General features: G+C 39.8%; 1 protein-coding gene across 6 annotated transcripts in view; it reads left to right on the top strand.

The window, feature by feature from the left end:
• MYO18A (myosin XVIIIA) overlaps positions 1-16882 on the top strand; it is a 248957-nt gene that overhangs the window by 154380 nt on the left and 77695 nt on the right. For all 6 annotated transcript variants that reach the window (XM_075196848.1, XM_075196847.1, XM_075196845.1 and 3 more), the window contains one exon: positions 3200-3309. In XM_075196848.1, the coding sequence (XP_075052949.1) occupies positions 3200-3309 (110 nt within the window). The remainder of the gene's footprint in view (positions 1-3199; positions 3310-16882) is intronic.

Raw genomic sequence — 16882 nt, 5'->3', positions numbered from 1 at the left:
AACACTAGCAATAAAATAGTGAAAAGACAGCATACCATTAGAAATAAAAATGCACTTTCTTAATATGGTTCTGATACTGGTGCCAATGAGGTAGAAGTAATTACCTGTTGATGAAAGAGAGGAAATAGAGGTAACTATTAACTAATAAGAAGTCCGGTGTAACTCCAAATTATATTATTTAACTTTTTTTTTTACACTTGTAACTATACACTTAGAGCTATACACACTAACTATGAAGCCATCACTGGGCTTACAGTCATTCTACAATCACATATATACTTCATTAGTTGTACAGACTATATGTGGAAGCTACCTTACACCTAAATAGTACTCAAAGATTAATGACGTTAATGATAGACAGATATCTGACAAATAGACTGATATACTGATAGATAGATATTCTTTGGATATCCAAATGAATTCCTTTAATAATCCAATGGTTAATTTTGTACAGCTATACTTTAGAAGATTTCTCAAGTCCGAAACAAAATGAGAGTAGTTGGTAGTTCCACTGCATGTATAGGGAAGTCCATTAAATAACGTTATCCCAGGTTTCTTGGACAAAGATATTAGCCAGAATTGATATCAAAGAGGTAGAGGGGTGTTCAATAGTACCAAACTTTGTTAGTGAGAAGGTAACCAGTCTCTTACCAGATAACTGGAAACTGTCCAACTAAATTTTACCGTCCTGAGAGCAGTGAAGCCACACTGGCTGCCTTAAGCCATTCGAACTGTGCGTCAGTGAAATCGCTCCCCCTTCGCACAACTTCCACACGTATTGGTTCCTCAATCTCCCCTCTGTGCTGGTTCTGTATAATCAACAGCGCACACATACAACTCTGCAGCCAACTTCTGTAATAAAACCAGGTCCTCGGCAGTGCCGACAATCCTCTCTCAATAGGAATTGGAGCTTTCCAGCATGAATGGTCATCTATGCTGACACGTTTCATCACTTTGGGACGATTTTCTCAGACATAGCACATATCACACACATCCTTAATGCCTGATACAATTTAACCAGTATTAATCTGTAAAACACAACTGTTTGTTTAATTTATACAAACCAATAACCACATAAAGAAATTGTTATTTCAAAATAGAGATACAGCCATCAATTATATAAGGAGATGTTTGTACATCTGTCTAATCTGCTTGTTGACATCTGTCTCTTTTATGAAACTTTCCCTTTACTTCTCTTCTGTGCATTGAGGCAGGTGTGATTCTGTACATGCTCCTTGTCAATAAAGCAGCTCAATTTAGATAAGTTGCTCAATATGTAAAAAAAAAAAAAAAAAAATTAGGCGTAAAAAACAAAACTGTTGAAATAAGCAAACAGGTCCCCCCGAAAAATCAATGCACATCTCCAGCAATGGAATCGATCCAGGCTCCCTACTGAGCTGGTGCTGGAAGCCGCATCAGTCAATAGAGAGCGACAGATTAGGAGACAGAACATAAGCGGCCAGGTCTCACCAGTCAATTGAAGTGGAATTCACAAACAATTGCAAGCAGAAGCTGCTTTTCCAATAACCTGCTCAGTGCTTGATTTAATTACACACACACAATTACATTCAGCTCCTCCAACTCACGTATACACACATTTCAGTTTGTTTTCGCTGTATGTTTGCAGACACTGCCCTGTCACACAAACATTACCCCGTCTGTGCACTGGCTTGTCACATTCTCCTTGTCAGTAAAACCGTTTCAGAGTTTTAAGGGTAATTATACGTAAAATATATAAAAGAAAGAAAGCACTTTGTTACATTGGCAAATACAGCGTTTTCACTTTGGTTATTGTAAGAAGGAAGATCTAGGTAACATATTAAGGAGTGGATCCGTCAAATTGCGATGCCCGTATGGAAATGGCAATTTTATTAGAAGCAAAATTCACAATAAAATTGGTGTTTTAAATATGGCCGTCGCAGTCACTGAATATCAGCGATTTGATGGATTCCCTCCTTAATACATTTACCCTCTAGTCTTCATGCTGCCTAACATTTTAAACATCCAAAAAGGGATTTATTTATTACAGTATATAGCAGTTCTCTATATAGCACCTATATATTATGCAGTGCTTTACAGAGAATATTCATTTACATCAATCCCCTGACCCAGTGGAGCTTACAATCTATATTACCTATAACAGAGACACACATTAGGGTTAATTTAGTCAGTAGCCAACCAGAATGTCTTTGGAGTGTGGGAGGATACTGGAGCAGATGGAGGAAACCGAAACAAACATGGGAAGAACATATAAACATCACATAGATATGGCCCGGTTCGGAATGAAACCCATAACCCCAGCGCTGTGAGGGAACACTGCTAACCACCGTGCCACCTTGCTGTTTACTTAATATGGGTTTAAAGATTTACCTTGCCTTACATTCATGAACTCTAGCACTGGTATCTGTGGCTATATTTGGCAGACGAAGTACTAGGATATGTTGGATGATACTTTAACTTTAAAAGGGCCTAACAGGCCATTGTTTGCAATCAATGGGGGACTGTATGCATAAAGATCTGTAGAGGTAAAAATGGGAGGTGGGACTGTTTCTTTATCTGAAATAACTCTTAGTAACAGGCTATAAAACTTTATGTTAAACAATGTTCTTTAGACTGGTCATTTGTTTCATGTTAATTTAGCTTCCATGTGAGACATGAGTATAAAATACACACATAGCTTCAGTATTATGAGGATTACATGACCATGCTGTAGACCTCATACCCGCTGCGGTACATTTACATGCACTCTGTAACAACCGCATGTCAGATGCATTTGCTGTACAAATGGATCACTGATGGGAGGCTGAGTTCCTCCTTTACTGATCCCTTCTATGGTGGCAGCTATAAGCACCACTACCTGTGCCAACATGGTTCTGGCTCTGTATCCATCAGTGAGCATAATGACAAATATAAACCCTGGGAGACAGATACTCTGAGCCGTCAGATAACCACAAGGAGGGCAGAAGAATACATCCACAAGGACACACTAATAGCCATACAGCACAATCACTTGCCATTTAACGTTAAATTTGAGAAGGATTTGGGCACAGGAAGAGCTTTTGGCTCTGATTGCAGTGACCCTGCAGCCTGGGTAGGTGATGTATATTATAAAGCTATTTCCATACTATAAACATTCATTTTAATCTTGTTCAGCAAACCTACACAACAGCACATCTCTAACTCCTTTCTGTTTCTCCAGGTTATCCTGATCACATGGCATTCTGCGAGTTCCGTCGACGCTTTGATGTCCTGGTTCCGCACCTCACCAAGAAGCATGGTCGCAATTACATTGTCATGGATGAAAAGAGGGTATGTACATGTTCAGCTATTTTCAATAGTTCTCCCTTCAACTCTGACGTTTATTACAAACCCAGTCATGTATTTAACATTTTATATACACATTTCACAGGTGGCTATCGCAAGTTATAAGTAGAAAGTAATGGTCGGTCTGACAGAGTGAATTATACTATGTATCAGAGACATACACTGGGGAAGTCTGCTGCCTTAGAAGAGAGAGTATATACCTGATTTGTGGGACTATGGAAGTAGAGAGTTTAGGCTTGGTTAGGGCCTGAGCAACAGGAGACCGTATGATACAGGCAAGGGATTGAAGCCGGTGTAGAGAAAGTTTAAGCCTCAGTGTAGACAGGAGCAGGAGGAGTGTCTATGAGCTTACTAGGTGACTGGAACAAAAGTAGTGTATACACTGTTAAAAAAAGGTAGATATGAGGAAAGATCCACACTTCCAATCTCCTTTTAACACTAATGAATACCAATTTTAGTAACATATCCTAAAGGATCTGTTGCAGACAACTGCACTGCTGAATTTATTAAATTAACATTTAGGCAGCATGATGCTGCCATAATTATATGCAAAGCTAGAATTATTGTGCTGCATTTAGCCCACTTGTTCAGCAAAAGTCTTTATGAAAACAGTTTATTATTATATTTAGAACTATTGAATGATGCTGCTCTATTTAATGTCTGATGTTCAGCCTGTAGCAGGTATTGCTGTGTGAGAATGCAGGATTTTGCCTGTGGTACTGCTGGCTCCTGGCCCAATGTTTCTGAATTGAATTTCTATAGTAAATTATCTGCATGTTTGTTCCACTTTGATGTCTTTCTCTGTGACTCGTGTGGTTACAATTTCCTTTCACAGCAGCGGTATGTTGCAGTGTTGACTATAGCCATGAAGGGTTTGCCAAATATGAATTTAGTACAGGGCTGGGCGGAGGCCAGTTTTTTTCTGTTTGTTAACCTGCCTTTGGATCAGGAATTTGTTTACTTTGTAAGGCTTTCACTATGCTTCATAGATATGTGGAATGTTTCACTGATGCTGTAAAAGAGTTATTTGTTTAAATACGAATTAACGTTCCATGAAGTGTTCCATTATTGCCAACAGTGGTCTGTATATTGTTGTTCTATATTCTAGAACCTTGAGATAACTTAACCCAAAAATAAAAATGTTGTCCAAGGTGGAATTCAAGGAGTTAAGATAAAAATAAATTATATGTACTTTGGAGGCGCCGTATGCCAGATCCACCGGGGGCCCCTAGAGCTTTAGTAGTCCCACACCATTGTCCTGTCTACCTTTTACTTTTACTATTCATCTGTTTAAAACCGACCATGTGTGGATTGCACAGGGCAGCACGTGGCTTAGTGGTCAGCACTTCTGCCTCACAGCATTGGGGTCATGAGTTCGATTCTCAAACATGGCCTTATTTGTGTGGAGTTTGTATGTTCTCCTCAATTTTGAGTGGGTTTCCTCCGGGTGCTCCGGTTTCCTCATACACTCCAAAAACATACTAGTAGGTTAATTGGCTGCTATTAAATTGACCTTTAGTCTCCCTTGGTCTGTCTATGTGTGTGTATGTTAGGGATCTTAGACTGTAAGTTCCAATGGAGCAGGGACTGATGTGAGTGAGTTCTCTGTACAGCGCTGCGGAATTAGTAGCGCTATATAAATAGCTGATGATGATGGTTACTGCCCCTTCTCTTGATGCGTTTTGGAAGTTCACTATGAAAGGCCAAGTGGTAAGAGCAGAGTGGCATAGACCATCTCAGCCAGCAGGGACCGAGGTAGATCCATCGAAACTTCTTTAAGATATCTATTAAAAATTCATTTAAAAGTTATAAAAGCTGCTGTTTTCCAGTTAGTCCTAGAGCTTGTACATAGGGACATTGACAAACAGCACTCGTTAAAATTGTAGACAAAACCTTGTACTTTGTTCTCGCTTTAACAGAGCATTGATTAACGTGTCTCAGACATTTTCTGCAGCAAAGTTTACTATGCCCTTAATGAGCCTTCCCATAGAATTCCATTGTATTTTACAAAGAGATGACGCTTCTGATCTTTGGTAACGTTAAAATTGACACAAAGTGAAACCATCAATTGTCAAAGTGCGTGTGTAGAGGTCCATTCCCTGTTTTTGGACCGTCAGCTTTGAAGCATGTTAAATAGGCTGTAACAACACACAAACTCTAAAATTAATTTGTGTGTATGAGGCCTTAATCATTTTGGAAAATGATTTAATATCGGGGGAAGGAGAACGGGATAAATTGAAGAAGATGACCACTTACTAGAAATATTTCCCTTGCATGGTAATCAGGGCAGCATGGACAGATATTAAGCCACTTATGTCTAATTACACTAAGTATCATAAAGAAATTGTGAAATTTGTTAAAAATATTTTTTTATGAGAGCGCCTCATTCCTGCCTCAGAGACAGCATTTAATAAATCATAGAGTAGAAACTTTATAATGTTACTCCAATATCCCAGTAGCATAGTCCAATAATAGTGATTTATTTGGTTATGGAACGTGTTTATAGCTTCAACATAACTTGCAATATTCTCGAAAACAATATTTGTGTGCTACAGATTCAGGGGAACACTCGACTCTGATATAATCTGCCCAGTCTAAATGCTACCCCAATGCAAAGAAATCAATACCTACCTCAATTATTTTACTGACTTAAAGAGCTGGAGAGTTAGGCTGGTACAGACTATACAAAATTTTGGCTGATGCAGTATCCTTAATGAATTTACCAACGACTGAAAAAAAGAAAACAAAAAGTCCCAATCAGCATGCCAATTCATGTTTGCACACTAAATACATTTTACAAGATTTACCTTCAGATCTGTGCTCTTCATCTGTCATAACCATCGTCTGCAAAGATTGACTCTGCACACTCCATGGAGATCTATGGACACTGCCGGTCCTGAGCGCATACACACTGCAGAATTGGAACGACATCGTTCCATCGTTGAATGAGATCTTTAGTCAGTTTAAAAATAAAATAAAACGATGCTCTGGAACTATAATTGTTCATCAATGGAGCGTACACACTAATGCGATATCGGGCTATTTTGTCGTTTCTCTCGTGATTGGCCGGATAATCGGCTGAAAACCCTGTAGTGGTCTTTTTTATAGACTCCAATTATCAGAATATTAAACAACTGATACGGTCACTGGACAAACCGTAGATAAACTAGAAGCAAATAGGGGGAGAAAATAATTTCAAAGATCAGTTGATGCCTAGATTATGTTATTGGCTAAACAAAGGAAAAGGGTACATCTACCTACATAAATTTAAGAGGTAAAACGCCTTCGTATGCACATTAGAAAGATGTTGCATGCATAAATAAACAGCAATGGAAGCAGCACACCAAATAATGGGAGTGCCATTGTTTAAGAGCCCTCTCTACAACAAAGGACCTCTTGTGCTGTCAGCCTGTCAAAGTAGCACTGTGAGTATATTGTAGGAGAAATAAATTCCAGGCTTTGTTACTCCCAGAGATGAGAGTAATGCTGATTTATTCCCAGTTTTCATATTCAGTGCTTGGTTACATAGCCTACTGGCCAGCAATAGCTTGTCTTTGAATTTGTTTCTGCTCAAAGAGGAATTTCTCTCTCTACTTCTAAATTGTTATCTCCATAATCATCATGCTGCCTAATGCTCACACAAATTACTTGTGACAAGCTCGAATTACTGGTCACTACTGTATTACATTAGCAGGGACTCTACTATGCATTTGAATATATAAAACTCCATTTTTACTCAAACGTTTCTGGCAGAACACTTTAAGGGCACATCATTGGCAATAAATACCCGGTAGTGGGAGCCTATTTTTGGGTTGTCAAGTGAAATGAGATTACCAATAAAAGTTTTCCAAAACAGAATAAATCACTGGGGGATAAAGGGACACTGTATTTTTAATGCATGACCGACTTAACTTGTAATTAGAGATGCATCAGAGAAACCAGAGACTGTAATTCATGTTTGTAACATAAATAGTACATGCAGCAGAGATCAGCCATTGAGCCGTTCTATCATTGTTGTTTGTTTTATAATTTAAAATACGCTTGATAGTGTTTAAAATATTAAGCAGCACATAGTATGGTGTTATATTGCCATCATTAGTATTTCTTGTTTTTAAAAAAAATAAAAAATTTGCTTGGGCTAAGAGTAACTGAAGAATGCAATCTGCACTGGAACAGAGGCTTTAAGAGTAACTGAAGAATGCAATCTGCACTGGAACAGAGGCTTTAGGAGTAACTGAAGAATGCAATCTGCACTGGAACAGAGGCTTTAAGAGTAACTGAAGAATGCAATCTGCACTGGAACAGAGGCTTTAGGAGTAACTGAAGAATGCAATCTGCACTGGAACAGAGGCTTTAGGAGTAACTGAAGAATGCAATCTGCACTGGAACAGAGGCTTAAAAAGAGACACAAAAAAGATAATTTATATCACTGTGAATGTTTTGCGTATAAGGTTTTTACTGATTGCCAAAGACATCATCGAAGTAACAACATGGGGTTATTGTCTTTGGTGAAACATACCTAAAAGGATTAACACCTTAAAAATGACAGTTCTGCTCTATTGTGCATGCCTATTGTTGCCAAATGCAGGAATGCTTCACTGCCTGGTTCATTACTGACATTCTTCAGGAACAGAACCATTTATTGTCAGCTGAAATGATTGAATCCAGGTACTTGTTTGATGTCAGTGATTATAATGACTTAAAACGGCAATCTTTAATCAGAAGGAGAAAAAATGGTTATTTCTTGTTTATAAAACATGATATATATGGTTAAATTCTTACCAATTGTTGGACGATAAAGTAAAAAACTGAACTAATACTAACAGTATTATATTTAATATAATTTCGCATTACGGTTTTTCTATTGGGGGAAAAACTAAACATTTTTGGTTATAGATGATACGTTTGTACTAGTCTTCCTTCTTCTTTTTAGCAAGAGACCATAGCTGATGCGCTTGTCAGAATTGTCAAAGTGATTTAATGATCACTAACACCAGTTTTTGCAAATGCCAGACGGTGCATGGCTGCGGCTTGTTTTGTTTCTGGTCCATATGGCGCTTGTTGATTCTGCTGTTAGTGCTAGAACAGCATTTTGCATAGTCATCAATTGATCACTATTCTGGCAATTGTTCAGGCTGCCGTCCCCTTCTGGTAAACACATGGCAGTGCAGTGCAGCGCAGCTGGGTGTTAAACCTCTTCTAGCCTGCATTAAAGCTGTAACCTGATGCATAAAGGTTATAAATAAAGAAAAAATATTAAAGATCACCTGTATAGTAAGAAAGCTGTACGTATAATAAGAAACACATCATAATTCAAGTGATTAGATTTAGTTTTGCTAAATATTTTTACTTTATTTATATTTTGATTATATACTCCTAAACCCAACTTTCTAATCATATATGGGCGCATAGAGGTTACAAAATAGAAACTGCTCTTAAAATGAATTAATTGCCTGTTGGTTTTCCTTTAGGCGCTGAAGAGGTTAACATTAAACAATGGTACCCACCCTGAACCTTGTGGTTAGCCATCCGGCTCAGAAAAGGAGCCACAAATAAGCTTTCTATATGTAACGAGATGTGCAGAAGAAGGCATTCAGCAGAACAATGATGTAGGAACGCTAAACGTAGCAGGACTCGGCGTCTTGTATAATTGCAAAGCCCATGAAATTGTCACCTGAGCATCTGCACAGCTCAATGCCATTTATAAAAACTCAGCTCTTCGTGGCTGTTTAGCATTAAATGTCACCCCGAGACTCCGCGATTTGACAGTGTGTTTGCTAGAGACGACTCCTCATGTAATATGCACCACCTGTGCGTGTCTGATCGCCGCTGGGAATTCAATCCAGGGTTTAGCTTGTTTGCTTAACAAAGCCAACAGTAATAGAAAAATACGAGTAAAGCACAGGGACAGCTATGATGTGTCTGTCCGCGTGCCGGTGTGACTACTAATTCTGCCAGGAAGCCAGGGATGCCTGCATCGGGCTTGTTGGAACTGATTGGGATAGATAGTCTGCTGTAGCCAGACAGAACATTACCTGTCCTGTGTTATAGAACCATCTCATAGAATGTGTATCATTTAATCTGAGCTGTATGTGGATGCCATGCACTGTGCCCCATGATCTTCATTCCCAGTTGGTTACAATATACAAACAATGCTTCCAGAGGAGTGCTTTAATTACTGGACTATTTGTTTAGTGCTGAATGACAGATGACTTTGACTTTTATATATGTGTGACACGTGCATTCCTAGGTCCCAGGAATCAAGCCTGAGATTGTGTGGTTTTGCTTGTAAAGTTATTTTACACAATATAGTAATACCTAGAGTAGTATTAAATATTATAATAATAGAATGATCACATAAACTAGCAAATAACAGTTCAGCTATGTCTGGAGATTGAGTTACAGGGCGGGTTATTTTGGGTGCATATTTAGTGGATGAAATGTATTTAGTTCAAATATATATAGCATAACACTAGCCATATGCATCTATATGCAGTCAGGCCAGGGCCGGATTAAGGGAATGGAGGCCCCTGGGCTAAGGGGGCCTCCATCCCCCCGTGAGGCCCCCAATGTGAGCCGCCCGCCACCCCTCTGTGAGCCCCCCCCCCCCCCCCCCACAAAGCACTTACCTGTCAGTGCAGTCTTCCTTCCGTTATGCGCTGTAAGCTCCTTACTGAGGAGATCTCGCGAGAGTTTGTGATCTGCTCGTGAGATCTTCTCAGTAAGCAGATTACTGAGTGCCGGGGACGGAGGACTGCACTGACAGTGCTCAGCAGCATTGATCGGGCTGGGGGCGCCCCCGCCCCCGGACCAATCAATAATGCTGCTGAGGACTTTGAAGGGCCCCCTGGATGCCCGAGGCCCCTGGGCTATAGCCCAGTTAGCCCTAGGGTTAATCCGGCCCTGAGTAAGGCTATGAGATATACCTCAGTCTAGTCCATGGCTGGGGTCTTTCTAAACATGCGGACATTTATTTTATCTTTATAAACGGTGTTAAGTCTTAAATGTCCGTATCATAGTGCTTCAGCAGAGTGATATTTCCCTCAGCCTGTGTTGGTAAATCACAATGTATAATGTGCGTGAACTGAATATACAAATAATGGCTCCCAAGTGAAGTAAAGATGTATTTCCTTTAACTTGTAAGTATAAATAAGGACCAACCAGAAGATTCTAAATGCAGCTAGAAATTGGTGGTGATGTTTTTTCGTTTCGGCACTAACTTTATGCTATATCTAAATTGAAGAGAATTACCATTTTTTATTGTGCCCATACATAAACAAAGTGTACTTCTTTTTATGAAAACTAGTTTAGTATAATGTGTGTCCCATTTTATCGTCTCTATGAAGTACAATATAGAGGCTTTTAGTTGCTTACTTTAGCTATTTAGCTGCTAGAAAGCATTGAACAATTTCCTGACTGTTTAACAAGTGTTGCACATTTTACTTGCTAATAGCCTTCTAGGGCATTAACGTATTTGCTCAATCTAAAATTGTGCTGTACCTCATTTAATTATTGATGAGTCCCAGCATAATGTGGTTAGAATGGCTCCCGCATCAATTCAATTCTACAACAGTTTTTTCTAACTTGTGTTCCCGAATCCTAGGTGTGCAGCTCCTAATTAAGTAACAAATATTGCCATTAGCAGTGTGCGACCGAGCCTCTACTGACCAATAAACCTTCCATGTAGCTAGAGAACAAAACTTCTGGGTATTTGCATCTTCATATGAGGTGGTGAATATAGTGTTGGTGAATAGTTGCACAGTAAATCGAAAATCCCTGTAAATCACAAAGTTATCCTACATAACAAAACCATTGATCAGTTACTTCCCTACATGAAAACCTTTCATTTCATTGGCTCATGAAAAAATATGAGATAATGCTATTGGTGGTAAACCTGTGTTCCAGCCAATAACATTTTGGTCAGAGAGATTTGGAGCCAGATAAATTATATAAGTTTTATGGGGTGATGTCTTAGACTAAAGATACCTGGCGGTAGATCATGCACTGTCCAAGTTATGTGTGTGTGTTAGGGAATTTAGACGGTACACTCCAATGGGGCAGGGACTGATGTGAGTGAGTTCTCTGTACAGCGCTGCGTAATTAGTGGCGCTATATAAATAGCTGATGATGATAGTAATATGTAGCCTCCACTTTGTCAGTACTGCTTCATTGTATTTATTATATATTTATTAATCTTTATATATCGCCTATATATTACTCAACGCTTTACAAAGAATATTTATTCACCATTACTCGTCTAGTGCAGTCTTAATTTTACCACATAAACACATATCAACATTAATCAACTAGTATGTATTTGGACTGTGGGAGGCAACGGTGCACCAGTTTTGAAACACGCGTGAACATGGGAAGAACATATAAACTCCACACACACATAGTGCCTACGTGGCGCTCTTGGGCACACTTTTAACTACTTGCAGAAATAAAAAAGAAAAAAAACAAATTTACATGGAAATATATTGTTCTTTCTAAATATATTTGTAAATTGTACTTGGTAAGTATGTTTAGAAGTATGAAAAGTGGTATGCCACAGAAAACACAGTACTTACCTAGCTTATCGACAATATATCTAATGTACATTGGAGAAAAAAAACCCAGAAGGTTTAGACCATTTTTTAAACCGTTCTCTGAAATACAATCGTTCTGATCAGCACATGAAACTAGAGTGTATTTGTGACGGTTACTTGTTAGGCTGGGTACACACTACAGTGTTTTCAGCCAGTTATATGGCCAATCCCGTGATAAACGACCGTTTGACCCAGTTTTGCATTAGTGTGTACGCTCCAACGATTAACAATTATCGTTCCAAAGTACATTATATCGTTTGATTTTTAAACCGAACTAAAGATCTCATTCCACGATGGAACAATGTCATCTCAATTCTGCAGTGTGTATGCACTCGACTGGCAGTGTCCACAGATCTCTATGGATTGTGCAGAGTCACGATCTGTTCAGACGATGGTTATGACAGATGAAGAGCACAGATCTTAAGGTAAAACGTGTATAATGTGAACCAATCGTTGGAAAAATCATTACTGATGTTGCATCGGGAGAATTTTTTCTGTAGTATCTATCCAATCTAACTCTGTTTTAGATAGCAAATTGTAGTACAAGGAGATGGATTCACGTGTAATAGTTTTGTAATTATTCAATAAGACATACAAATAATCTTTACACATATACACACGGCGATAGAGAGTAGCAATGACAGCAGCTCAAGTCTAACAGTCACTCCAGTATTGTGACAGTTCAGCTCTATTGATTAGCTTTGATCTCTGTGCCTGGTCCCTTGTCAATATTAAACCACAGTCTATCTGTTCTGCTGTGTAAAGTTTTATGTGCTGAGGTCAAGATACTGTTCATAAAATCTTTACCCATCAGCAGGACACTCCATACATCTACAGAAGCCATAAACACAGTACTGTACGCTAAGTGCCGCTTATCCCCTAACACCCGAGAGAACTTCAATATTGCAATTCGTTTTGTGCAGCCCTTGGGACAACAATTATTTTACTAATAATATTATGGTCCCTACTGGCAGAAGATTAGGAATGCTAAACGGCTTATTTGCATGAGTCATCGTTAATTTACATTTACATTTTTCAATGCCTCTTCCAACTAACTGCTTTAGTCCTTTGCATATTGTACCGAAGTGTTTGTGAAGAGCATATATTTTTTGTATGTGGACACTAGGATTTGTGGTTCAAGAGGAAGTGGTTTTTTATTTTGTTGAAAATAATAGCTTGCTTATAAATAGCATCATCTGGGTCTGTTGAGTGCAATAAAAAATATATCATCAGATACAAAGATTGAGGACATGTATTTTGATACCTCTGTGTCCTGAAAAGTTAGAGTTGCTCATATAAGTACAGAGAAAGTATCTTCTTACTTTCTTTCACACTTCACAGCAGAGGAGTGTAAATGTAGACAGAACGTGGGGAACTTTTTGCACGGTTTATCTCAGCAATCTTGCAGAACCAAGTTTTAAAATTAAAGTTTACAGCTAAAGTATATTGCAAACAGAAGTGTACATTGTTATTGTGTTTATGCTCTTTTTCCCTTTTGCATTTTTCTAATGGAAATTTTTGGAAATTAATGTATAATATCTTAATTTTACAACTTTGTACTTTATCCTGTGAAGGAATTACTAAACCCAGTATACTGTGGTGTATCCAGTAGACTGGCATATGCTGTGCTCCTGGGCCAACCACCTGGATCACTGCCAGCATCACTGGCACCTGTTTTTGCAGACATAAGATGTCCTCAGGCTGCTACATTTTTCAATATACCTAATACTGATCTTATAGATTTTGATTATTTTGAGACATCACAGTTGTCTTCAGGTCACACACGCAGGAATATTGTGACAGTTGCCTGCAATAGAATAGAATAGAATGTGTTGCCAGCAGTATTCAAATGTGAACATCCCAAGATTAAAAAAACCCACGGGAATCCTCTCCCCTGGTACAATGGTCTCACTTGGACCCTCTCCCCTACCCTGGGATCATCTTTCTTCTGGAATCCTCTACTCTTAGACCCCTTCTCCCGCTGGTACCCTGTCCCTTGCAACCCTCGACTCTGTCCCCTGTGACCTTCTCCCCTGTACCCTGCAACCTTCTCCCCTGTCCCCTGGTACCCTCTCCTCTGTTTCTTGCGACCCTGCCCGCTTGGTACCCTCTTCTTTGTTTCCTGCGATCCTGTCCCCTGGTACCCTCTCCTCTGTTTCCAGCGACCCTGTCCCCTGGTACCCTCTCCTCTGTTTCCAGCGACCCTGTCCCCTGGTACCCTCTCCTCTGTTTCATGTGACCCTGTCCCCTGGTACCCTCTCCTCTGTTTCCTGTGACCCTGTCCCCTGGTACCCTCTCCTCTGTTTCCTGCGACCCTGTCCCCTGGTACCCTCTCCTCTGTTTCCTGTGACCCTGTCCCCTGGTACCCTCTCCTCTGTTTCCTGCGACCCTGTCCCCTGGTACCCTCTCCTCTGTTTCCTGCGACCCTGTCCCCTGGTACCCTCTCCTCTGTTTCCTGCAACCCTGTTCTCTGGTGCCCTCTCCTCTGTTTCCAGCGACCCTATCCCCTGGTACCCTCTCCTCTGTTTTCAGCGACCCTGTCCCTTGTGACCCTCTCCCCTGTTTCCAGCAACCCAGTCCCCTGTGATTTTTTTATTTTTTTTTATGAATTATATACATAGAATCGCTTCGACTCCTGACCCCAAAAAGACCCCAGTGAAAACCAGATCTTCCTGTCAATCTACTTTAATAGAAAGATGTCTATTTATTCTTCTTGTTTTATTACATTCACTATAGACCACACACATGATAAACAGTCCTGAGATTTAAAATAGTGGTAGAACACATTCTCTCTACAAATAGAGGGTTAATAGTAACTCAGGTTATCCCTCCTCCTGTCCCCAAGGACCATCCACTTAACTTATCTTCTGTTGCTTTATACATAATTTGTGCACTGGCAGCTGGAGATAAAATGCTAGAGGAAAACAAAAAGTTAGTAAAACCTTGCAGTATAATCCTTTTTTTATAAACAAAACTGCTTTAATTCATGCCTTCATAATTTAACATTTAATATCTATCGTAAGAATAGAAAGTGATACACAGTAACAACAGAATCATTATGTTTTACTGTGTCAATCCAATAAACGTTTTATCACTAAGAAGACAAAAGTTGGGAACTGGTATATTTTGCCTTGTACATTAATCTTTTACATAGTGGTTTATACACTGGGAAAGCAATGATCTTTGTTTTTTTTTTTTTTTTTAATACCATGGGGTAAATGTATCAAGATGCAATTTTGCAAAATCAGCGATTTTCTCGGGAGAGTTGAAACTTGCAGATGTATGAAGCTGAGATTTCATGCAAAATCGCCAGAGTTGTGCTTCTGTCAAAATCGCCAGAGATCAAACTCCCGACTGTTTGCCACTGCAGCTATACAAGTCTCAAATGTATGAAGTTGCGAGTAAGCAAACTCAGGAGAGTTTGCTTTCTAACCCGCCAGATACAACACGCTGCTTGCTAGCAGCTTGTTGTATAAACACATCACTGTTACACTGCCTGTCAGTGTAAAAATGGTAAAGAATAGAATTAAGTTTTAAAAAAAAAAAAGTGAGGTCCCCCGCTATTCCTGCTTAACCCTAGTGATGCCTGACTACTGCTGGTTCCGTGAAAATCGGGGAAAAATTTTGCGTGGGGTCCCCCCGATTTTCACTTAACCAGCACAAGGCAAACCAGCCGGGGTTGGCGGCACTATAGCAGTGGGACACGCAGCAGGGGTTCCCCTGCCATAATGACTAACCAACCCCAGGCTGTTCAGCGCTGGGCTGGATTCCCTAAGGAGTGGGGTCGGCCGAAATAAACGAGTGCCCCCCCCCCCCTAGAGACACCCAGCCCAGTGCTGATAGCACTAGGGCTCTTCCTACACCCCTGGGCGGTGGGTGTAGGGTAATACCGGCGATAAAGATTGAAAAAAACAAACAGACGCCATTTTGTTTTGTGGAACTACAAGTCCCAGCCAGGTCGCCCAAAATATTGTGGCCATGCTGCTGCTTGTATAACTACAAGCACCAACATACCCACGGCAGCCAGGGCATGTTGGCACTTGGAGAACCACAAGTGCCAACATGCCCTGACATCCATGGCTGGCTGGGACCTGTAGGTCCACAAAAGAAAATGTTTAAAAAACCACCACACCCTCGTACAAACCACTAATATTTAATAAAAATAAAAAACCCAAAATAAACACAGTAAGCACCCTCATTTACACCATATATTTTTATTAAAAATAATAAATCCCATAATACTCACCAATGAAGTCTTTTTCTTTCTGTTACAGATGTCCCAAATAAATTTGTAGTTCGGAGAGTAGGCAACTATGCGTTAAAGAAAAGCAGCTCATGAATCTCTAGAGACTAAAGTGTCTTTTACACTTCTGTCTCCATTATAGAATTCATGTTGTCTTACCTGTCAGTCTTTGATTAAATCTTGGTCTCCATGAAAATGGCCACCTCCATAGGCATCAATACATGGACATAGGACACAATTTCTGAACTGTGTCATCATGCCACAGATGACGAAGCCAGCCACGTCTTGTACTGACTCAGCATCAGGGAGAATGCCAGACTCTTCAGGGAGTGAGGGAGATCACCCCCTATTTAAGGGAGTCTCCCTGACATTCAGGGAGAGTTGGCAAGTATGATATAGATAAGATTTACATTTAAGATGCAGGATTTTACTGTGTAACTAATGACAATGGGTAGTGGGTACTGAAGGTGGAAAACGGAAGTGGCAGCATCTGAGCTTGTTCCAGTCTCGATCTGCTGGAGTGATTCTCTTAGCAGCAAACCATACTGTAATGCTGGGTACACACTACAGAAATGTTTTCCCTATGTGTTATCTTTAACAATTTTACCAGCGGCTGATAAAAAAAACAAAAGTCCAGATCAGCATGCGATTCATGTGTACACACTATACACGTTTTACAAGATTTACCTTCAGATCTGTGCTCCTCATCTGTCATAGCCATCGGCTG

This window comes from Mixophyes fleayi, chromosome 2 (genome assembly GCF_038048845.1).
Source record: "Mixophyes fleayi isolate aMixFle1 chromosome 2, aMixFle1.hap1, whole genome shotgun sequence".
Lineage (NCBI taxonomy): Eukaryota > Metazoa > Chordata > Amphibia > Anura > Limnodynastidae > Mixophyes > Mixophyes fleayi.
This window is presented reverse-complemented; position numbering and strand designations above follow the sequence as displayed.